Below are 25,536 nucleotides of genomic sequence, written 5' to 3'. Positions count from 1 at the left end.
GCAATTGAGAATTCAAATTCTACTGCTTATTAAGATCCCCTTTCTGGTTTATCCTTGGCATGGACTATGTCTATATAGTATTTTTACATGATACTGCAAATGAGCTCCGGTTTAGAAATTTGTTCTTCTATGATGTGACGTTAATAAACCCTGTTTATCTGGAAGGGGTTTTTGTTAACAGCATTTTATTTAAATATTTTGATACCATACATTCTTTTGGACAGTGGTTTGTGTTCCTTCTTTGAAAAAAGGAAGGACCAGCCCCTGTACAATCTTTGCTGTAAGCTGTTTTTCACGTGGTGATGGTGGATTTGCTGTGAGAGGTGATTAGGTTATAGTTTGCAGCCCATGGGGATGCTGTGATCTTTTTCTCTGTGTGAGTTTAACTGAGATGTACACAGAAAGCAAACCAGCGAGTGTAGTTGCCTAAGTTTGACTACAATTAAGTGAGTTAAATATGCCCAGAAGACTCAAAGATCAAAGAATATCGAGTGTAGATGAACTAATTCTAATTAATGGAGACTTACAAAGATCTACATTGATCAAAATGTCATTTCTCAATTTCTAGAAAAGCAATGATACACAGACATTTACTTCCTATAAAGAAAGGTACATTTGGTTAATAGAAAAGAAACTACCTTTAAAAAATTAGAGATATTTTCATTTTTTACTGAAATGTAGTTGATTTATAATGTGAATTTCAGGTATACTAGAGATATTTTTAAATTTTAAAAAGTCATTTTCAAGACCATTACTCATAATGCATCTAAAGTTGTGAACAATTCAAGACTTTTCTTCATAAATTGTAAAAATTTATCAAATCATTTAAACTTTATGGTATTATTTTATCTTATCCATGTGAAAATTGGTTAAGTTCTCTTGCTGAAAATTTTTTAGAAAATGAATACAAGAAGATTACTTCCTTGTTTAAAATACATGGGTGATAATCTGTTGATAATCATATGCGTTTGTTTCTGTTAATTGTATTTTTAATTAAACTACATGATGATCATTCCGAGTTCAGGTTTAGAGGAATGTTACAATTAATATTTTTTAGAACATATTTATACAGCAAAAACATGATTTTGAATTTTTTTCTCAGACTAATTGAATGGAAATAATCACATTAACCTCATTCCTTATCAGTTTTATTTCACCAGGGCATTGGCCTTGATATGAGAACTCGCTAACCAAACTGTTGATTTGAAATGTCAGCTTTCTTGATGGGAACTGCCAAAATCTAATAATATTGTTTCTTTTTCCCCCACAGTGGAACACCCTGACAAAATGGCTAATGACCAAGGTATGATGCTTCCGTCTGTCATTTTTCCCTTGTTGAATCAGTCCTGTCTGTTAGAAATGTCAAGCATTATTTTCTGTTCCTCTTTTTACCTGGGCCGTATACCTGACGAAGCAGACACTGGCTCGATAATTAATCTTGTTAATGAAGTTCTGCTTGGCTGAGGCTTAGGCTCTGATAGGGAAGATGTAAATTTTCTTGAGAGGTAATTGTTTTGTCTCTATTCTGAAGGACCAATTAAAATGTCAAGCTTCTTTGTATGAAATAAATTTTTAGTCTCTGTCTGCACTTCTGAATAATTCACATTAAGTATAATTAAGCTCAGCATAATTTTCAAGCTGCTCTTGTTCCCTTTCATGAGCTATGGATTAAAGTTCTGTTGCTTGACAGAAAAAAAAAAACCATAAATCATGTGTGCTTTTCATATACAATTCTTTTAATAAATAAAAACAAATTTAGGTCAACTCTTTGAGGGCATCACTATTGTTCATTCTGAAGCCAGAAAGCTTTCCTTCCACGAGTCACATGCCAGTTTGACTTCTAGTATTTTGTCCTTCTTCCATTCATTTGCTGAAAGCTGATTTGTGTAGAGAAACAGGGATGGTTTTACACAAAGGAGGATGGAGATAAAGAAGAGTTATCCATCAACTCTCCGGTAGCTCTGAATTTATTACCGTGAACCGTAGACGCACAAATTAGGATTCTGTTGTTTTTACACTGAGGGTAATTAGTAGAATGCTAAAGGGGGAAAAGGAGAGTATATGAGTTTTATTTTTTCAGGATATCGTGTCCTTTAAAGGAGGGAGAATTTGGAAATGCTCATAACTGATTATAGTCAGTGTTGTCAGTGTTGGTTCAGGGTCTACAGCTCATATAGTTTGTCTCCTGCTTCGGACATCAAGTGGCAACAGAACCTACTTACAGCACCAGGTCTCATAAGGCACCATGTTGTAGACTGGGCGAAAACATGCTTCCAACAAGAATACTTTCTAACTGTTGACAGATATTAAGCATGTGGAAGCTAAGTTTCAGTAACAATAGAAGGTTGTCTACACAAGTAGCATTTAATTTAATGATCCCATGTTCAGGTTTATCTCTGGGTCCTTCTGCCATCCCTCTGCTTAAGTGAACATGGCCAGGCCTCCAGACAGGGATGTTAGAAATGACACAATACACAGAACTGTCTACCCAGGGTCAACAGCTCTGCTAATCACCTAGCTTCTCCTGCTTGCTTCCACCTAAAATATTTCCATAAGATCAATATCTGCTGAATAGTAATGTTTGTAAAACTACTAATGATGTGTAATTGGCAGTTAGCATGCATTTACTTTGGTAAATTAAATGTTAATGCTGGCCAAATCCAAGCTAGAATCATTAATTAGCAGAATTTATTATTTCAGTTATAAAATAATTGAAACAACTTCACGTGGCCTTCTTTAACTTAAATGAATTTGGGATTTCCACAGGCAGGTAACTCCTAAGTTTTGAAATTATATTTAGAAAAAGTATATATGAGAGAGAGAGAAAACACAAACTTTTTTTAAGTAACTGAGCCAGATGAAATGTTACAGTCGTAGCCATGTGGGTGACAGCATGCCCAAGCGTCTGAATTGGTGGACTTCCAATTGTTTCTGGATTCCTTTGAGTTGCTTTTTGCTATTATTTTTTAAGTTAACTATTTTGCTTAATATTATTTCAAGCTACCAAGAAATGTATTTTGTAAATTGGTCCTCCTTTTGTAAGAGAAAAAAGTAAATTATTCTCTAGTCTCTCTGATCATGCACTGTCTATGGATTTCGCTCAGATTTTCAGTGAGATCTGATCAATTATTGGGAACAAAAGGAATTCCCAAGAGTTATTGCCAATGGCTGAGTCTGTTAATATATTGGGGCAATTGTTCCTTTTCTTCATCTGACATTACTTGGAAACATTCTGTCATATATTATGCTACTTGGTCCCTTATTCAATTACAGCTGGTATGCAGTTGGTCACATTGATAGGTTCTAAATTTTACATTAAACTCAAATTATTTGTAAAATTGAGGAGTGACGACATATAATTTAATGGTTATAAATGAGATCTTTAAATTCTTCAAAGAAAGCATATGAAATTTGTTGGCCATCAACAACTCTTCATAAACAAAATCAGTCTTCTCTATAGATGACCAAGGGCATGACAAATGACCCAGTCGAAAGAGCCCTCTAATTGGGGAAAATAATGGGAAAAAACTATTCTGAACGTTCCCACTTTCAGCACATAGTAAATCAGTTGAATATGCATTATTGTCCTCACTGTTAGACCAATTTGCCCCTTTCCCACGGCGAAATGATCCCACTGTTACATTTATGACAAGCGGTGAATTTCTGCTGAGAGAAAATTCGCTCAGAGAGAAAATTTAACACCCTGGGTCAGAGTTAACCTTGCAAAGATGAATCCTAAATAGGAAAGCAGGAGGTTGAGTTTGGCTTATACGAGAGAAAATGAGAAAAGTTTTGATTGTTTTTAAGAAGTATCTCTTTAGGCTCTTGTCACAATGACTTTTTCTTGGAATTGACTGTCTGCCCTGAAGAACATAAATGTGAAAACAAAAAGTCAGTTGTATTTGAATCAGCTGTGATTTGGCAAAAATACAGTTTCTCCTGAGTAATAGGCGTTCTGGTATGAAAATATAGATCATTTACATAGAAGTCCCTTTCCCTTTTATATAAGTGTGACTTGATTATATCCAGCACTTGTCCAGCCCTCTCATCTCAAACTGCTCTATAATTCCACTTTTTTTAGAGGCCCTTATCTCTTGTTTCACATTTTAATTACTTCTCTAGTCTCTTCTAGGCACAAATGGCCGATGTGTTTTAAAGTAATCATGAGATTTTAGAGATGAACCACAGACGTGACTATTTTGGAGGGTCAGGCAGGGTAGGGAAGTTGGACGGCCTATGTGAAGTGAGGGGGAAGGATCTAAAAAGTCCTCTGCTCTAGGTTCTTTTCCTTTTTTATTTTCCGTATTCTGGTAAAAGCCGAGTCCATTTGCCTATGTCTGTGTAGGCATGTTTAGTGGTAAAATTAACCCTTACGAACCTCTCACTACCAGTCACTGTTCTAAGAGTGTAGCATGTGTCGACTCGTTTAACTCTCAGGACTCTACTGAGAGAGACCCCATTGCTGCTTCCGTTTCAGTGATGAAGATGCCAAAGCTCAGAGAGTTTGATATGCCTGTAGACACACAGCTAGTAAGTAGGTCTCCAAGGCCACGATGCAAACCCAAACAAGCATCTTCCAAAACCCCTGCTTTTAACTGCCAAGTGTGTTCTTCACGGCATGTTACATACATAAACGCACAACCACACACGCACGCTTCTGACATGTATCTGTAAAGTTTCTGTATCGAAACTTTGTGGAGAGATATTTTCCCAGTATCAGCCTTCCTTTCCTCAACTTTGAGTATTCTAAAGAACAAGGCAGAGGGCTCTCAGTCTGAGGTCACCTTGTTAATGGGAAGTCACAGCCCTAAATATGTGATTCTTTATCTCAGGAAACAGAGGGTTGGTGCTAATTCGCTCTGTCTTGGTCAGCGTGGGCTGTCGATATAAAATACCAGACTAGGTGGGGTGTATTAAACAACAGACTTATTTGCTCACAGTTCTGGAGGCTAGAAGTCTCCTGTCAAGGTCTGGCAAGGTTGGTTTCAAGGGAGAGCTCTCTTCCTGGCTTGCAGACAGCTTCCTTCATGCTATGCAATCACTTGGTGGAGAGACAAAACTCGCTCAAGTCTCTTTTAAGGGCGCTAATTATGTCGGACCAGGGCCCTATCCATATGATCTCATTTAACCTTAATTACTTCCATGAAGGCACACATCTCCAAATATGTGGCTACTGTCTTATGAATTCAGCATATGAATTTGGGGGTGAGGGAGGACACAGTTCAGTTCATTGTATCTACCTTCAAAGATTAATCTGTTCTTTAACTCTTTTACTGATTACAGGTTGTCAGATGAGGAAGCAGACCCCCAAAAGCCATACAGATTTAGTGGTTGGCAGAGTTGCAACGCAGACATGTTTCTCTTTGATTCCCAAAGTGTGTAATCTCTCCTCTGTAGACTACTGCTCTATTTGTGGGGGAAAAAAATTAACTTTTTGTTTTTCTACAATCAGCTCAAACCTTTTAAGCTTCTCACAGAAGCATTTGTAAAAGCCTCTGGTTTGAGGGTTGCAATGCAGGATAGCTGTAACTATAAAACATGACCAATTCTCAAAAGTAATTATTGGATGAAACTTTTAAAGTATTGTGTTGTTTTGCATTCTCATAGTCCATTTAACCCTGAAATGTTGTTCTGCACTTTGACATATAAAAACTGGTCATTCTTAGCATGAGCACAGATGTATACAGTTTCATGTGTGTTGTCATGCCTGCCCAGTGGAGCCACAGAGTAGGTGCTGGGGCCACGACACAGTACCTTATGGAGGGTAGGAATCTTCATGGAATGATCTGTATGATTGCTGTGATGAATCATGAAGAAAATGCCTGCTTCAAGCGCTGTCCAGTATCTTTAATTCTCCATGGCCTGCAGAGGGGTGATCTAACACAGGAGGCCTAGAAAACAGGCATAAATTCAGAGACCAGCTTGTAGATTCCAGATGAAGGCAGCTCTCCCACTGTGGAGAGAGAATTACTCTCCTCTGAATCACATGATGGTCAGTAATGCTCCGGCTTTCTCATCAGCATCTCTCAGTGCGGGCTAGAGGAGCACCCGAATGGGATCAGATGCCCCAAATTCCAGTACAGAGCTGTCATTGTGAGTCCTTGCATGGTTTTGCAGCTCTGAACTCCTCTCAGCATCCTCATGTGTAAAATGATGACTTTAGCCCAGATTATCTTTGATTTCTTTCCAGGTTTAAGATGATTAAATTTTAGGGTTGGTATTAGAAAAAAAAACCCAGGCACGGCATCTTCGCACAGTGTAACACATCACATTTTTGCACTCCGACTGTGCATCCATCACTCTGTGTGCTGTGCATGTTCCATCCTATTTACTTCTCATAACATCCTTACAGATGCAGGGAATAAAATGCCAAGGGGTTAGATCTTGCCCAAATGTTCACAGTATATATGTGATTAGGCTAAGGTATATACGCAGGCTAACTAACTTGAGAATGTCTGCTCATGACCAGAGTATAATTTCTGAAAACGCAGTGAGTTAATTGGCTCCTGCTTTGTTATCAAGACAGTGAAACCTGCAGGTCCTCACCATAAATTGACCCCGCTTAAAGGTCTTTGTCTTTCCTCAATAGGGTATTCAGGCAAAGTACTTAACACTACACCTGCCATTTTTACACCTCAGCAGGTTTAATCTCATGAATAAACAGAATGTTAATTATTTCCTGTGTCAGAGAAATAGGGTTATCAATGCGGTCTAGTCAAGCCTGGAATTCAGTTAATGTAATCCCGATTTTGCAGGGTTTGGATTACAGCAACCAGGCTGCTGTTTGGGAAATTGAAACCTTTAGCACCTTTTGATGGAAGCTGTTTAATTGAAAACGAAAACCACTTTTTACTCTATTACTGTATGTAGTTTCAACTCACTTCATTATTCAACTGTTTGCTAGGCCTCCTTGAAAAAGCTGTTCTCACATGTTTTTTTCAGTTCCAAAATTTTGCAATTCTGGAAATTATGACTACGGTGAAAAAAAGGAGAGGCAACATATGAGTAATGTGCTTTTGATAAAATTTTGAGAAGCTGTCCTGTCCCCAGTAAGCAGTCGAGAAGCTGCTAAGTCAACCTCTCAGGCGTTTTTATGTTTTATTGGTAACTTTGAAAGGAAAAAATCATACTCTACTCACAAAAGCTGACCCGATTCAGGGTATCATTTTAATCTTCTCAAAACCTGAAGGATAGACATTTTCATTCATAAGCCCTGAAAAAAATCTTAAACTAGTTCTTATTGTCAGGCCCACCACGTTGCTGAATGGCCTTCTTTGCTGTGGACGTTAGCCAAGGACCAGGTTCCTAGCTTTATGTTCTGCCCACTTCTATCAGTCCTGGATTCTGCCTCTTCAGTTTTCTTTCTGAAACGCAGGTGGTTCACTGTAGCTTACAGAATGAAGTCAGTTCTGGCTGCCTGACCCCAAATGCCCTCTCCTAACCTCACAACCAGTGTGTCCCTCCACAGATGTCACAGTGTGTTAGCAAAGAGCCACAAATCAGTCTTGAAAAAATGTATTTTTAGAACTCTGTGCTCTAACTGGCACTGTTCTCTTAGCCTTAACAGTACTTACTCCCTTTCTCTGCTGAGACGAGTCCTCATCTTTTAAGGCCCCTTCTCAATCCTGTTTTTTTCCCTAAGAAGCCTTTCTTACCTTCTGGTCCCTTATTCTTCTGTGTGTCTGTAACATCCAATGTAGTCCTTGCTATGTTGTCTGTTTCTTGTAGTTCACTATTTATCTCCCCATCCTCTTGGCCAGGTTGTAAATTCCTTGGGTCTAATTCACATTGTCATCCCTGCCTTCCTGTACCCCCGTCTGTAATTATGAACTTATCATGTTATAGTTGCCTGATAAGTATTTGTTGAATTGAATTATGACACAGATCTTTGAGAAACAGAGTAATCTGGGAAGACAGACTTTACCATCTAATCCAGAGTATAGTTTGGAGAACCCAAGTGTGGCAGTGCTCATGGCTGCAGAGTCTGCGATCAGCCCTCCACATCTGCCTGCAGATTCAACCAGTGTCGGGTCGCATACTATGTTTATGATCTATGGGATCTGAGCATCCACGGATATATCTGAGGCACGTCCTAGAACCAATCCCTGTGGATACTGAGGAATGACCATATATGTGATTGATCTTGAGGGAGATGAAGATGTGAAAATATTTTTCCAATGGAGAAAATATATCTCAATATTCACCTACTAAATTAAAGCTAAGCAGAAAGCCAAAAGTTCTCTGTGATTCAGGAAATGGTGGAGATGAATCATTTGGAGATGATTCTGACCTGCTGGGCCTATTTCTTGACCTCCACCCTTCCTGTCATTTCTTGTTAACAGAAAATTTGTACACTTGCATTTCACCAGCTGCTTGTAATTCTGAGTACATAAGGGAGAAAATCCAAACTAATGGGTGCTGATGAGTTTTTGAAATTCCAAATGTGCAGTATGAAAAGAATTGGACTCACTTTTATTTTATTTATTTATTTATTTAGGCATGGGGAGGGAGGTATTAGGTTTATTTATTTATTTATTTTAGAAGAGGTACTGGGGATTGAACCCAGGACCTCATGCATGCTAAGCACACGCTCTTCCACTTGAGCTATACCCTCCCCCACAGAATTGGACTCACTTTTGACGACTTGTTTGTCACTATTTACCTAGTGCTGTGCTGGGTGTGATGAAACATAAAGAAGCCCAGTTCTGTGGGTTCATTTTCAAGAAGCGTGTAGTAGAGTTAGGGAGGATGTAAAGAGTCCCAGCCCAATATGAAAAGTCTGAAATGCTAAAGCAGGGGGTACCATCTGCACATGTGTATTATAAGTTTTCAGATGGGAGTCGCTGAGTAGTAGCATAAAGGACTTCTTAAAACCCAAGACTGGACTTTAAACATATGCATAGAACTGAGTCAACACAAATGACTACAGAGGGAAAGATTACTTGAACTTTTATTTAGAAAAAATCCTAAAATGGGCAAATCAAGAAGGCAAGATGCTACACGCATAGTGACGATTGCAGGATGTGTTCCCGGCATGGTTAGGGCAGAGAGTGGTGCACTGTGGTTGAGGGATAAATTGGTAACGGGGCCTTTGCTGTTTCCCTCCACCCCAGTTGTCAGGCTTTCTTTCTTTTTTTTTTTTTTTTAACGTTTCAGTATATCAAGTACCTACTCTCTACGCTGGCTACTGAAGACAGCGGTGCTCCCCTGGATCCAGAGCCCTGCAAACCCCAGTCACTCTGTGTGCTGATGTTGATCATGTCTTGCTTGGGGGGAGGAGGAGTGGTGGCAGTGTGGGTCAGGGGGAGGAAAGTAAAATCTGGAATAGGACTACCATATGGGCATCAGTATCCATCATCTTCAAATTGTTTTTCTAGCTTTATTTGTTCACTTCCATTACGCCTTTTCTATCCCCTTCACTTGTCCCACTGCTCTCCGTGGTTACAAACAGAACTATTTTGTTTCTTTCACAAAGTCTGTTTTGTTCTTTGTGGCCTGCTGAGAAGGGAGCTACCACCTTAAGTCACACTTGCACACCTAAACACTCACACCCACACTGTGAACAATCTCATTTGATCAATCCAGTCTAAGTGCTCTAATTTCTGTCCAGCTCACTCCCTACTCCTCTTTCTTTTATCAGTTTGCCCACTGATGGTAAAATCATCACCACCCTAATCAGACAGATTCAGCCACTTAAGTATAAGTTAGTCTTTCTGAGCCACAGTTTACTCATGTATAAAATGGAGCTAATGATATCTATGTCGTGGATTCATAATTAGTATTATTCTCACCCTATTTGTTACAACAGCCCTAATTTGTTCTTCACACTCATCTAGAATAATCTCTCTAAAATACATATCTAATTGAGTTACTTTTCTGCTTAAAATACCTTCAGTGGACCTCTGCCCTCTATAAGATAAATTCCAGACTCTTTGGTAGAGCACATAAGGAGTTTTATTATTTCTTCTCTGCCTATTTTTCTAAGTTTATCCACCTCATTCTTCTGTACCTGATACATTTCCATTTATCCTTTAATTCTCAACTCAGATACCACCCCTGAAAACCCCTTCTATCATTCTTCTAGGTAGAAATAGTCATCTTGTTTTTCCATTCTGCCACCTACTTACAATTTTTTAACCTTTGAATATTAGAATGTAGTTATTATTTACTGAACATTTTTCCCCTCACTAAATTACGAGTCTCTGCAGTAGTCATTTTATATCCCTAATGCTCAGAACAGTGGGTGGTCCACTCGACACGTTTGTTGACGTAGGCGGGTGGAGCGTGGACAGATACGTGGATGACGAAATTTTGTGCTCCAACAGTAATAGATAAGAGTAAGAACACAGAAAATAATATGTATAATAGTAATAACTTAAGATTTGTTCACATCATTAACACAGTGCAAAGCATTCTAACTGACTTTACTTGTTCTTACCAAGTATTAAGAACACAATATGAGAGTCACTTTGGTAAGCGCCAAGAAACAATAAGGAGCACATTTCCCAAAGGAATTCATGTTACCTCTGCCCATTTTCCCCTCAATCATGAAAGCAACTGGCAGGGAAATCATGGAGACTGTAACTTTTGCCTAAAGGAATATATGTCATATTTGCCGAAACAGGAGGCAGAGAAGGCTCCTTGTCAGATCTAGTCTTTATATGAAATGTAAAAGGTAACTCTTTGAATGACTTTATCACTTATAATATTTTACAAATGCAAATCAAGGGGAGGAGCATGAAATTTCTGATTTGGACCTTCCTAAGAAATACCTAAATAAACTACACTTAAAACTATATAGCTATTTGCAATAATTCTAGAAAGCCACACTATTCCTCTTTTTAAAGTCAAACGTGGAATCATTTGTTTTATTTTTCTTCCTGAAACCACCATATCTTGGTTTCAAAACATTTTAAAAAGTAGAAAACATTTGCTTCAATTATCAAAACTTTGTGGAAGAAGTGATTTTTCATAAAATTATCTGGATGAAATCCATGGTTGGTTAAGTGATCCATAAATTCATTACTCTTTATTATCTTAATTCTTTTCTTCATCTTCATTTCTGTTATTAAGAAAATATAAGTACACAGTAACACAATAATTATTCGTTACATCCTGTAGAATATAATGCTATATTCATTTAGTGCATTTTGATTACTATGCTCTTGTAAAATAGTATGACTAAGGCCATAATATAAGAAAAAGGAAACTACCCATTGCCAGTTTTTTGAACCATGTTGAGCTTTATTTGAATAATTTTAAAACATGGATATGAAATGTATTATATTATTTCCATAAATGCCATATTAAGTTTCCATGCATTCATGTACTTATTTAGAATTTTTTATTTTGAAAAATGTTAGAGCTTTAGTACAATAAGCAAAAAAAAAAAAAAGAAATTCAGGGGTTTTAAGGTAAATTTAATTGTGAAACAGATGAAAAATAATACACTATCTTTTATTTGCATATGTTTCTTTTAGTAATACTAGATAAATGAAAAACATTTTCAATTAAACCTAATAGTGACTTTATAGTAATAGTAAATCAAGACAGTAATCGTGATTTTACAGTAAGGACTAACTTATTCATAAATCTTTACAGTCAGAATAACTTTAAGACCATCTGCAGTTAGCTAACATTAACCATGGAGAGGACTGCATAGGATCTGGCTACAGCGAAGCAACTCTGTCATGGGAGGGTGCATGTCTGATACGTGTTTATACACTACCCTTTCCCTGAGGATCCAGGACTGTGCCTTGCACTTAGACATTTGGAATGAATTACTATCAGTTTTATGCTCCATTAAAAAAAAAAATTAAGACCTCTCGGAGTGGATAGTAGTTTACATATTTGCATTAACTGGCTTCTCATCTTCCAGAGTCTAATCAGTCCTCTGTTTCCCTTAATCAGTGTTTATGAAATTAACCAAGTTAACTAAATACATCTAATATTTGAGCCACAGCTAAAAGCCCTTAAAAATGCTTTGACATGTGAAACAGTAACACTCACTGTCATCTTTAGTCTGCAGTGTCTCCTCATCTGACAATTTTGTGTTTCTTGCCTGAAGGCAGTAGGAGAGCCCTCTGTTTTTAGCTTATTATTTACCCATAAAGGAAGACTTCCTGGAATTTAAAAGATGTATTTTGGAGAATAGAGCTGTAGCGGCATACAAAATTGATGTTTGATTCCCACATCTTTAGATGAAGAGATCCCAGATTCATCAGAATCCCAGAAATGAGTTTTGCGTTTCCTTACTGAAGTGATGCAGGCGTTCTAAATTACCATAAATCCAATCTTGCTGGTTGATGATATCAGGTTTCTTTAAAGTACCTTCTCCTTGATTTGTAAAGAGATACTTAATTTTCTTTGGTGGGACCAGTTGAATTATAACCAACAAAAAGGTAACCAGTGCCAGTACACTAGATCACACAGGTAGAATGCTCAAGTCATAGGCTGCCCTCTGTTATTTAGAAAGCATTTCCAGAGTTCCTTTATCTTACCCAGAGCTCTAACCATATGACACCTGATGTTCTTCTGCATATTGAAATCCACTGTATGATCGGTAGCCTCTCTAAATCCAAAGAGTGCTGTCCTCATAGAGACATATGTTTAAGTCAGTAGGGATGTGCTTGTGGGCTTCTTTCTGCGTCTTCCCACAAACTAGCTGGGAGAGTGAGAAACTTCATTAAAAAGGCGTTTGTCAGGATGCTGGCAGGATTGGAAAATCTTCCACAGGCTATGTACCTAATTTCCAGCCAGTACAGAATTACTCCCAACAGAAATCATTTACTGCTTTAGTGGCCTAAGTGATGGGGCAGTTAGCTTCTCTTTTGGCTGACTGCTCTGCAGTCTGGTTGCTTTCAGATGTGAGGAAAGTCCTCTTAATATTCAAACAGAACTTCTGTCTCACCTCATTTCTTCCAACATTGATTTGACAATGTCTGGTGGGCAAAGCTTGTCCTCTGCTTGTTGAAACCCCAAACGTGTCAGAGTCACACAAGCAAGGTATTTGGGAAAAGCGTTATGCTTATCTACATTTTAATCAGCCCACTAAAATTTTCACAATTGCTGCTTATTTCAGTTGCTCCTCCCATCCCCCTTAAGTGCCCCACCCCAAACTGGATCCTCCATGTTAGTCCCCACTTATTTATGTATCCACAGTCATTGGCCAGCAGATTTTAAATGTACCATATTACGCTGAAAACAGAATATGATGTGGTTGGATTGATTTATCACTGCTTGTTGGACGCTTCACATCCGAAGTTCAATTCTGGCTTCATATCGAGAGAATTTTTAAAAATTGTGAATGTGTAGTCTGGTAACAAAATTTAAGTTGTTTCTTCAAAACTGTTTTGCAAATAAAATGATGAGATGTTGGAAAAGCTTTAGAAAGAAGAGTGTTTGGTATGCAAAGGAATGTCATAAGAGCAGAACTTGGAAGTCTTAAAAAAGAAAAATAAAATCCATACACGTGAGAAAAACCACCCCACTTCCCCAGTTGGCTTCCTCTACATCATCCACTGATTACAGCTGCTTTCAGAAATAATGCTCCAAAGTAAAGAAAGAATTAGCTGTACTCTTGTACATGTTTGCATAGAGATTCAACTACCAAATGTTTTCCTGTAAATGATCTACCCAAAAGATATTCTAGAACTCAAAATCTAATCAAGTAATTACAGTTCTACAGATGTACTAATAGAAAAGGGAAATACTTGTGGTGAAACACCATTAATTAAATGTGCCTGATAGTATAATTATTTCTGGTTAATTTCTGGCTCAGTTCTCTTAAATAATACTTTTATAATTGTTGAACACCTAATAGGCGGCAGCGTTTCCAATAATGTGATAGGAAAGAAGCCACCTTCCTTTCTTGGTGTGTTTGTAAGAAATATTCCAACCATGTGGGTTGTGACATGTCCCCTACCCTTTACTCCATACGTAATAGCTCATTCCCAGGCCCCTATAATGGCATGTAACACAAAGATTACCCAAATCCCTGTTATAAGACAAAAAGTACTGTAATAATGATAATTTGTCGCAAAGTCATGGCCAACAGGCAACAATGTAAACAGGACCTCTTGCAGCATAAAGGAGGTGGGTTCTGCCTGTCCAGAAGCCAGGGACCCACGCTCTTTCTGTTCTGCGATGTTCTGGGCAGCAGCACTTAGACCAGCATTGCCACTGTACCTTTTGGTGACACATTAACAAGGATATTGGAAGAAAAGAGGAAAAGCAACGACTTTTCAGAGAAAATTGAAAATTTCAATTTTCAAATTGTATTTAGCTTGTTTAAAAGAGTTGATTTTCATGACAGATTTTTCTCACCCTTAGAAAATAACATTTTCTCACAAGGTATAATGGTATTAACTATTCCCAGGTTTTCTTTCAGGTGGCCAAAATAATCTTGTTCAACTGTTTGTGTATTTTCAAATATGTGTTATTTTTATCAGTTTTGTTTCATTTGTGCTGTCATGTTGTGGATCCACTAACATTTCTGATATGCTTTCTTGATAAACAGGTCGCCATGGAGATGGAGGTTATTGGCCAGTTGACACTAATTTGATCGATAGAAGCACTCTTAATGGTAAGTATATAAGTTAAGTGATGTTGGATTTGTTATATTAATTTAAATGGTTTATGCTAGAGTGGCTGAGACAGCTTTTCTATGGACCGCGAACACCAAGAAGCCCGGACTTAGGGTTTTAGTTGGGATGATAGAAACATGAAGTTTTGAACAAACCTGTAGCAATATTTCACCAGGAGACAGAGCCGATGAGAGTTACAAGTGTACAAAACAGAGTCAGAAAAGCCCACACATAGAGAATTTAATAAATGAATTTAATAAATATCTGGATTTTAAAATACTACATTTTTTTAAATGTCTCTAAAAATTTAATTTTATCAGACAGAGGTGACATCTAAGGTTGATCAAACTGAAACCCACTCAGCTTCAAAAATAGAAGTTACTGGGACTTTTCACCTGGAAAGTACGTTTACTCTTCAAAATCCTCTAGCGCCTAATTGCTGATTTTCCTTAGTGTTGTCAAGATTAAATATTTATTTCTGCTCATCCCATTGGAGCATTCGCATCTGTCTGTTGGATTTGGGGATGACCAGATGGAGATAGTATCTAGAACTGCATGGAAGAAGCAGGTTGCAGTTGGAATTGTCTTCTAGGATCTTGTTCTCAGTTTGGCTGAAACAGAAACTTTGGGAGGATGGATTAATACTAGCCAAACTCTCAAAGAAAAATATATATTTATTCCTTATTATAAGTTTTTAAAAAAAATGGTTATGATTACTGTTCTTTGGATTGGTTTGCTAAAAACGTATTTCATATATTCAGAATACAAATAGAAACACTCGTGTATCCATCGCAAAGGTTAAGGTAAAAAATATTCCACATACAATTAAAATCTCTTGTACATCTTTGCCTTGTCACATGCTTCTCCACAGGTCCCTCCATCCCTCACTTACGAAACCACTGTCCTAAATATGGTGTTTACCATATATATCAGTGTATCTGTGAACATTATAATATTATTATGCATGTTTATAGCTTTATACAAATGGCATCACACTACATGTATGCAGCAGCTTGTGTCTATCTTTAACTTAATTTTTAAGATTTATTCACGAGTTTCCAAATAGCTCTTTTTCATTTCTCGTTGCTGCTGTCTCATATTCTGTTTTATGAAAAGAACACAATGTATTTATTTAACAATTTTAGCAGCTTTTCATGAGAAATTTGATTACGGAGTAGATAAATATACCCTTGAGTGGTTTTCTGTTAAAAATTTTTTTCATATGGGAAGCCAGAATTGTAATCTAAAATTTGCTTACTGAGAGTGAAATTAGAATGAGTGGGTGAGGTAAGTGATTATTTCCTGTCATAGGCTATGAAAATCTAATGCATCCATTTCCTTAAAGGGGATATGTGTATCTGAGGAGTAGACCAGATGTTCCAGCTAAAGACTCAGCATCCCCTCTCCTCTGGTCCATGGTGGACTCAGGAACATATTTTTATCTGTAGGCTCTTCCTGTTTGCAATTAGATCCTTCTGTGCTATTAATGCATTTTACTTAATCAGATAAGTACGGTTTCTTACATTTAAGCTTTCTAAATGCAAGTCTGTCAGTACTCTTTGAGGTTATATCCAGAATGCTTTCTCCAGATTGCTACAACCCTCATCACTTTCTGTTGCCTTATACACAGATCCTCTCCCCTCCTTAAGTAACGTTATTGTCTCTTATAGGTATTCGTGTTTTAGATACTTGTTATAGCCAGTGCCTGGCTCTGATACTTTCTGGGTTCCAACATATGTGAGACACTTTGGGGAGCTCACAGCAGGAAGCTGAGAGGAGGGATGTGTTGGGACTGAAAACAGACCAAGGGTGTGCTCCTTAAAATGAGTTTAGATCATGATAGTTTCCGCCTCGGAACTTTGCAGATTCAATTAGCTCATTCTCTTGCTTCAGATTTTATCTTAAGTTTCAACAATATGCCAAATACACTTCACGCATCAAGCAGTCAAGAGACAGTACTAAGCCCTCACTGTGTGCAGGGCACTTGCTGTTGGCTTTGAGTACAGAATGAAAAGCAGTCCACCGATGGAGCAGTAAACGAAGAGGGAGGATTACTCAAGCAGACCAGGCAGAGAAATATGCTCCTGGGAGATGAAAGAGAGTGAGAAAGACCCCAGGGATGTGAGGGAGGGTGAAGAAGGTTATTGCTGAAATTGTGTGGGGAGACATAATTGTAGTATTGTTTACCCTGAGAGGTTCTAGTTTTTTTTATTATTATTATTGAAGTGTAGTCAGTTTACAATGTTGTGTCAGTTTCTGGTGTACAGCATAATGTTCCAGTCATACATACACATAATACATACATTCCTTTTCATATTATTCTTCACTATAGGTTACTACAAGATGTTGATTGTAGTTCCCTGTGCCATACAAAAGAAATGTGTTGTTTATCTATTTTATATATAGTAGTTAGTATATGCAAATCTCTAACTCGTAATTTATCCTTTCCTACCTCCATCCTTCCTGCCCCCGCCGGTAACCATAAATTTGTTTTCTATGTCTGTTAGTCTGTTTCTGTTTTGTAAGTAAGTTCATTTGTCTTTTATTTTAGATTCCACATATAGTGGTATCATACGGTATTTTTCTTTCTCTTTCTGGCTTATTTCACTTAGAATGACAATCTCCAGGTTCATCTATGTTGCTGCAAATAGCATTATTTTATTCTTTTTTACAACTGAATAGTATTACATTGTATAAATAGACCACAACTTCTTTATCCAGTCATCTGATGATGGGTATTTAGGTTGATTTGAGATGGAGAGGTTCTAGGTTTGAAGTTCATGCCAGAAATTAACATTGTTCCCTTTAAAATCATCCCACAGGGCTGATTTTGAGATGCTGATTTCACAAAGTTTCAAATTGGAATTCATCCCCAGCTAAGGGCATGACTGCCTATACTGGCACAGGATAGTGCTTTTTGAAGAGACAGAGTGCCAGGAAATGAAGGGGGAATCAGTATGGGTAACTGAGGAAGAACAATTACTCCCTCACAGTTCCATCCACTACTGACCTGCAGTTATGTGTGTGTGAGGTGGAGCAGATATAAGGCACTGAAAAGAATGAGATAGTCTCTTAAATTGTGTGTCCTAAAGAACGCTAATCTTGGATAGACTTGCTAAATTTAACAGCCAAAAATACAGGAGGCCCAGTAAGATTTGAATCATTTCTAACTGGCTATGAATATGAGATTAAGAAAAATCTTGCAAGCAGTTACCATCTCAAGGTCCACATGCATCTCAATGTACATATTCTTAGGCAACTAGAAATAATTCAAATTTAATTGAGCCTCCGGTGTTTTTCATTACTAAATCTGACATACCTAATTTTGGATCAAGTTTAAAAGTTTGATATTGATATTTGAACTTGCCCTTCAAAATAAAATGAATCCTCTGATTGAAAAGAAGCCCCAGTCCAAATTTGACATTAGCAGAAAAAGCAACAGATAAGAACTTGTCTTTTCACAGCAGTCAGACCTCAGATGAAGAGAATGACAGTAAGTGAGAGAAATGCATGTTGTCATTTTTTTTAGCATTTAATTTAAGATTCCTAGTGAGAAATATAGCTGTAATTAAATTTAATCTGATATACATTATCTCACCGGAGAAAGTCATGAAGATAAAATAGATGAATGGTATCCAACGACTTTGAACCAGTTTAGATAGATTACTGACATTACTCCTCAGTTTTCTGCATCACTTAATGATGTTTTAGGTATTTCATGTTAAACGATTGGGATGAACAGAGCACCTGAAACATTTCTAGAATCCCTGCTGGCATAACAGATTATTGCAGGCTGCTTGATTAATTAAGGTGAACTGATAACCTCAGGGAGACATGGATGGTGGAGGGCAAACGTAATCTGTTTCCTCTTCTGTTTTGCTATCCAACAAATGGTGGTAAATACATAATTTGCCTTTAGCTTGGGCTCTTACAAGCAAATCAGCAAAGGCATCTGGAAACTATCATCCTAATCAAAATTCTTCTGACACCTTGTGCCTTAAGAAGGGGGTATAGTTTCAAATTAGATGTACAAATGAAACCTTGAATGATAAAACTCTAACCCCACCGCACCTTTGCAAAGTAGGCTGCATCACAAAAGCATTTTAAAATCTTGGGTTTTTGAACCTCATATACAATGAAAATTTCATGCGTCTCCTCATAGAGTGACAGAATTATAGAGGCTTCCTGTCTCTCCTTATACTTGCCAGATTCATCCTTCAAAGAATTGTAATAGAATAATGGTTTATTGTCAGGCTACTCAAGCCAGTTGCAAATAAATTCAGACCTTGCTAATCATTTACTTTCTCTTATAGCATGTCACTCTATTGAAAAAGCACTCTTGAAATTCACATAAAGAAAAACAAAGCTATAGTTCATGTTTACTCTTGTAGTTGGAAGCCCTTAATTAAATTGAGGAAACCGAAGAAGCTTCCTAAATTATTTTCTGGTGGCATGTAAAATCAAAGCTAAAACGGGGTGACATGGTACTATTTCACTCTCACCATGCATTCAATTTTGTGGTCCGCATTCTTTAAACTGGAAAATCTTCAAGTTCTGAAGATGTGATTTTGTAGTTTATATTTGTATGAAAGATCACAACAGTGAAAATTACTTCAGTTCAGTCCTGCTTTTCTCTCTGGGGAGATAAATCATCAATTTCTTTTTATTGGTAGCTTTTGCCTATAATTTGCAAAATTAGTAATTTTGGTTAAGAAATCTACAAACCCTACAAAAGCATTGTTATACAGACTTCAACCATTGAAAACTTAATTAAGTGTGACAGGTATTGATACTTTAACAAAATGTTATTTAAAAATTACTATTATTAATACTTACATTTAGCATCATATCAGGTGTTCTATAAAACACATCTTGTACTCTGAGTTTAGGAGACAAGGCCATGATTTGCCCTCTAGTTTTGAAAAACTTTGTTTTATTGTTTTCCTAACCCAATAATAACATTTTAGCTGAGCTAAATAAAGTGTACATAAAAGCTCTTTGCATATTCACGTGAGATAATCATTCTGAGGTTGGTAAGATATTATAGAACACTCAGTAGACACCTTAATGCCAAAGGAAAGGTCCAGAAATAGAATTTTACAGTCGCTTCCCTGATATAAAGATAATCGGACACAAGGGTCCCAAGTTCTAGTCTACCAGGGGCTCTGCCGACCTACCATCTAAATGTTCCCTCTCTGAAATGATTTCCGAGACCTCGGACTAACCCCAAACCCCAGGTTCTAGAACTGACTTTGCCAGGGAGTAAGAATGTGTGACTCAAGTCACTGAAACTCTTTGGAGTTCAGTTTTTCATCTGATTGTGGAGAGTATTAAGCACAGCCAGGAGTTCTCAGCCTCAGGACTGCCGCCGTTTGGGACGGGACATTCACTGCTACTGGGTTCATCCTGTGCGTGGCAGGATGTTTAGCAGCTTCCCTGGCTTTTATCCACTAGGTGCCAGTAGTATTTCCCTCTAGCACATTGTAACAACCAAAAATGTCTCCAGACATCACCAGAGTTCCCCATGGGGGGCACAGTCTCCCCAGTTAAAAACCAGTGATCTAGATTAACATTCTGCAATGGTGGTTCCAAGGCACGTGGGTGCCTTGAGAGGCTCTGAGAGGGGAGGGGGGGAAGTGTTCCATTATCAAATAAGCATTGGGGAAGTTGTTTGGCACTCAGTTCTCTTTTGCCAGGTCCCCACCTTCCTCCTGAACTCTAGAGGATTAGTCTTGAGGGAGTGTCTCTGCTTACTCTATAGCCTTGACTTGGTGATCCCATCTGCTCCCAGGCATCAATTCCATCTACATGCCAGCTCCCACATGTGTACCTCTAACACAGACCTCCTCGCTGCCTCTTTACAATTCATCATGAGACCTCAAGACTGAACTTTCATTCTTCCCTCACTGAGCTCCCCTGCCCTTTGACCTTCTCTCTCATCTCAAACCTATGGACTATGGCTTCGGCCTGACCCTGGCTCTTCCTTTCTTTCCTCCCCCATGCACAGTCTGCTTTGTTCATTTACTTTCACACTATAGTGTGTACATGTCCTCTTTGCTTGACTGAGATTGCTTGCCACCTCTCAGTTGAAGCTATCATCAGCTCTCTCCTGCAGAACTTCAGTATCCTCTTAGCTGGTCTGTTTCCACCAACAACCCCTCTCCACACAGTGGGAAGAGATGCCTTCTTAAATCAAGTCTGTCGCCTCCTTGCTGGAAACTCTTCAGTCATCTGTGATTTTATTGCGGATAACTGAACGTGATCTCCAGAGCTCTCTATGAACAAGGCCCTCTTTTTCTTCCCAGCCTCCTTTTGTGCCGTTTCCCTTTCACTCCCAATATTCCGGACACATGGTCTGTTCTCAGTTCCCTTGTAGATGAACAAGAACTAACGCCTAGCGACTCTCCATGATTTAGCCTACATGTCACTTCTACCAGGAAGCCTTCCGTGACCTCCCTCCTCTGTCAGGGACCTCATATTACATCCTCATGTTACGTCTTTTGGCATGAACTCTGCTTTTCTTTAAAGCACCAACTATAGTTGTAATTTCACATTTCTTTGCTTCATGATTTGTTTAATGTAAGTCTTGTCCAGGAAATTCTAAGTTCCGTGAGGTCAACAGTTATGCCTTCTTTTTATTTATTTATTTATTTTTGGTACGGAGAAATCAATATTCTAATTTGGAAATTATTCTCTGACTACATAATATACAAGAAGACCATGACATACAAATTTTTATGAAAATATATATGTGGTCCCATAAATATTTTCTCATGGTTTCACAGCCTGGCTGTTGTTCTTTCTCCACCCTTCTAGAAAAAAATAGCTCAGAAATGGAGCTTTTACAACTCCCTTCTGTCTGCTATGCCTTATCCCAGGTGAGACGTTAACTGACATTCCATTTGTGTCAAGATGACCCAGATGGGTTACATGTTTCAGGAGTGGAAGACAGAACATTTAATATGTAGGAATTTTTTTTTTCCTTCTCTGATCCAACTAGTTGGGTAAACCTCTGATTATATCCCAACTGTGCATCTTAGCTCATAGAATTTATTTTTGCCTACTTGAATCCTTTCATGGCTTTTCTCCTTGCCTCCAGCTTTATTGAAAAATAACTGACAAATAACCTTGTGTAAATTTAAGGTATACAATGTGCTGATTTGATAGACATAAATAATCCAAAATGATTACCACCGCGGAGTTAGCTAACACCTCCATCACATCATATAATTACCCGTTACCCATATTTTGATCATAACCTCATATCCACAGCACCTAATTGGATCTTCAGTACATATTTATGGAATAATTGGATACATTCTTTACCATTTCTGCCCTACCTCTCCTGGTGATTCACAGTTCACATTAGCATGTTCAAAATTCTGAGATTGAGGGGAAAAAATATATTTTCCAACTTAATTGACCAAGGAACCTTTTTTCCCCCCATGGTGGTGATTAATATTTCATTTTAGGGAACATTGGGCTAGATTATCTGTGAGATCTCTTCCAGCCGACTGACTATATAGCACCCTATTTCAGGGGGAAATGCTTTGACATATTCAAGGCCATATGAATTTCTGTTCAAATTCAAAGACCTGTGAAATTATGAAGACATATGTTGAGCTCCAAGTATTCTAATAACACAACTGTTATTGGGGAAGGCAATAACAATTATAAGAGAGAAGTTCATTTCCAAACTAGAAGCTTTCATTGGATGCTTGTCTCCTCAAAATTGAACTTGTCAATCTTATGTTCACATCATTTACCTGCCTATTGATACAGGGTGGTGCTTGGTACACAGCCATTGTGGCAATGAGACCAAGTTTGCAGAACAGGAGCCGGCATTCCTCCTAAGGCAGAGCACCGGTCTATCCACGAGCTGACTGCAGAGTTTTTGAGGGCAGATGTGATAAGAAATATAAAAAATTGTTGAAAGCCTACCAACTGTTATAAAAATTAAAGACATTATCACTTTTACTAAACCAATTTTCCAATCATCACTAAGACTTAAGACCCATCAGGTTATTAAGTCTATGTTTGCTTTTGTTAAATTTAGTAGAAAAAGGATGAAATCATTTATGGTGATCAAACAGCATGAAAATTAAGTTGGATAGAATGCTCATGTGATATTAAAAATGACTCCCTTCTCACTGATTTTAATGAAACATACCCAGGTCTTGACTACTCAGACACTGGGTACCCATGCTCTTATGCGAACACCAGCAACAGATGAATTAGGATATTGTATTTTTCTTTCATTTGGACAGATCACATAGAATGAAATACACTGAGCTGCATCACGCCTGCTGAGTACCAACTCTGTGCCAGGGTGTGTGGTCAGTGTGCTGCACCCATTATCTCATGAAATAATCACAATGCCCTGGAGATTTGCAAGTCTTTGTATTATACCGTGCAGCGTCTGAAAGGTGGCAGATGTCACCTTGCCCCTTCTGGAGTCAGGCTGTCTCCCAGAACACTTAACTACACTAATCTAGATTTGTGAGTTCTAATTTTTTTCCAAATTTGGAGCAGTCTTTTGATGTATTTAGATAATATGGTTGATCCATCATTACTTGCAGATTCTTTATTTGGGAATTCATTTCATCTATATAATTTTCTTTCTAACCCCCCAAACCAATAATTATGATGGTTTTATGATCTCGGACTTTTGCAGAGCAGCCAAAAATTTGAGCAGCCCAGTGCTCACAAACTGAGCAGAGATGGAATAAGGTGATGATCTGCCTTCATACTGTGGATATGTCCTTTCAGTGATACATTTTGCCCATTTTTCACATCTTTGTGGGTTTGTTGGATGTTTTCACAGTTTAAAGCTGCCCCTAAATATGTTGATAAAGTGCTGTCTAGTGTTCCTAAGCACAAAGGCTAATGTGCCTTATGGAGAAAATATGTATGTTAATTAAGCTTCACTCAGGCATGAATTTATAGTGCCATTAGCCATGAATTCAATGTTAATGAATCAACATTATGTATTAACTAAGGTGTCTCTAAACAGAAGCCTACATAAAACAAGGCTATGCACTGATCGGTTGATAAAAATGTTGCAGCAGAGGCTCCCAGGAACTTGACCCTGTATTTCCTCTAGACGCAATACTTAGTTTTCCCTGATTCAGTGTCTGCGCTGACTTTGTAGGACACAGCTACTACAAACAAGGATCAACTCCATCTACAGACACCATTGTGCTTGACTTTCTTAACTACCCGTTTAACGTCAGATATTCTGATTATTCAGCCTTTGAATGGAGATTTGAAAATTAATGAAAGATCTTGGATATCAAGTTTTGAACTGATGGGAACTTTTATGAGGAAGTCATAAGGCCTGGAATCAAAGATCTATAATGAGAGCCCTCATGAACCCTAACTCTCCGAGGCAAATGACATCGATATAATCTCACTAATGCTCAGCAGAATCCAGAGTCATTATTTTCTGATTTGGAACATGATGTCTTCCTGGGTGGGAAGAAAGAAATAAGAGTAAAAATTTGAAAATTCCAATATACAAGGTTTTAAAAAAAATACTCACACTATGTTACTGTTGTGGTATGACTCAGACTAAGTTTGTCAGAAATAGTGAACTGTTAAATTAAGTTATGCTAATAAAAATCTGTGAGATCTCCAGCTGTCTCCATTGTAGGCTCTCACATAAAAGGTTAATTTATTCCAATCAATTAATTTGTTAAGCATAGAAAGGGCCTGTGGAGACACTACTGTAACAGGACTTTTTAAATTGTAAGTAAAACTCTAATATTGAAAGTTCTGCCCTTTCATTACTTGCCTCATTTCTTTGTAATAAAGATAAAAATTACTTCAAGGAAACCTTCTTTCTTTCTTTTGTAATCAGAATCTTGTATCAGAAAACGCTTTTTAAAGACTGTTTAATGAGATGCTCCCCATGAGATTCAAGTTCTATCAGAAACACTATTTTTCCAATAATAATGAGTCAGCGATAATTTATTTAAACTTAGGTGACTATCTTTTCAAAAAAAAAAAAAAAAACCAAAACAATGATTCTTAGATAAGCTGTCAAAAGATAGTGTTTCAATGTTGAGGCCAGTACTGGGTTATTTTATATTCATTTGTGAAAACAAGTTAATTCATCTTTTACATTGCATGTTATTTCTAAAAACGTTGTAGTTTGGAAGTCCACACCAGCAGTATCCCAGATGGTATGGTAGATTACTAACTTAGGCAACGTTTTATTTAATGTTTTAATAGTATAAAATGATACTGGTAAGCAGTTACTCTGTGCCAGGCACTGAGACAGGGCTTTGTATGTATTGTATGTATTGTTTTTTCTAACTCTGATAGTCCCTACATGTGGTAAATATTATTTCCATTTTGCGGGTAAATGCACTGAGGTGCAAAAGGCCTAAATGTTTTGCTTAAGGAATATAGAAAGCTCATGCATGTTGCTAAAGAAGCAGATTGAAACTTAGATCTCTAAAAGCATCCAAATTCATTGCTTTCTACTCTTTCAAAATTAATTTATAAATAAATTATATGCTAATATTTACTTCTGAAAACATATCTTGTAATAATGAATATGACCTGAAACAGAGTATTTCTAATTGATTAATCACTCAGGGTTTAAAGAAAGCAATTTAAGGGGCTATTAGTCAATCTTGCTTATATAAGCTAATTAAACTGTCTTATTTTTCTGTTATTTTCACCTAAATATTGCCTACCATGAGATATGGTTGCAAGACAGGAAAAATTTTATATCAGGACTTTTTGACACTCTTTCAAACTCTGTGGCTGCTTTTCAGTGAGATTCATATATCCCTGACAGGTTGAAAATTAAATGTGCTTTATAGGTAGCTTCTTAAAAGGGATGGAAAGTGTGACTGATTGGTGTCAAATAGTTTGTCTTTCACAGCATCAAATAAATAGTATTTTCTCAGCCTTCTCTGATTCTTGTCATATTGGAACCCTC

General features: G+C 37.5%; 1 protein-coding gene across 1 annotated transcript in view; it reads left to right on the top strand.

Annotated features, from left to right (window-relative positions):
* DCC (DCC netrin 1 receptor) overlaps positions 1–25,536 on the top strand; it is a 619,636-nt gene that overhangs the window by 526,098 nt on the left and 68,002 nt on the right. Inside the window, exons 20-21 of the mRNA XM_072952215.1 lie at positions 1,271–1,303; positions 14,519–14,584. Of these exons, the coding sequence (XP_072808316.1) occupies positions 1,271–1,303; positions 14,519–14,584 (99 nt within the window). The remainder of the gene's footprint in view (positions 1–1,270; positions 1,304–14,518; positions 14,585–25,536) is intronic.

The sequence above is a fragment of the Vicugna pacos genome, chromosome 30 (genome assembly GCF_048564905.1).
Source record: "Vicugna pacos chromosome 30, VicPac4, whole genome shotgun sequence".
Taxonomy (NCBI): domain Eukaryota; kingdom Metazoa; phylum Chordata; class Mammalia; order Artiodactyla; family Camelidae; genus Vicugna; species Vicugna pacos.
The sequence above is the reverse complement of the archived record's forward strand: the minus strand, read 5'-3'. Positions and strand labels throughout refer to the sequence as shown.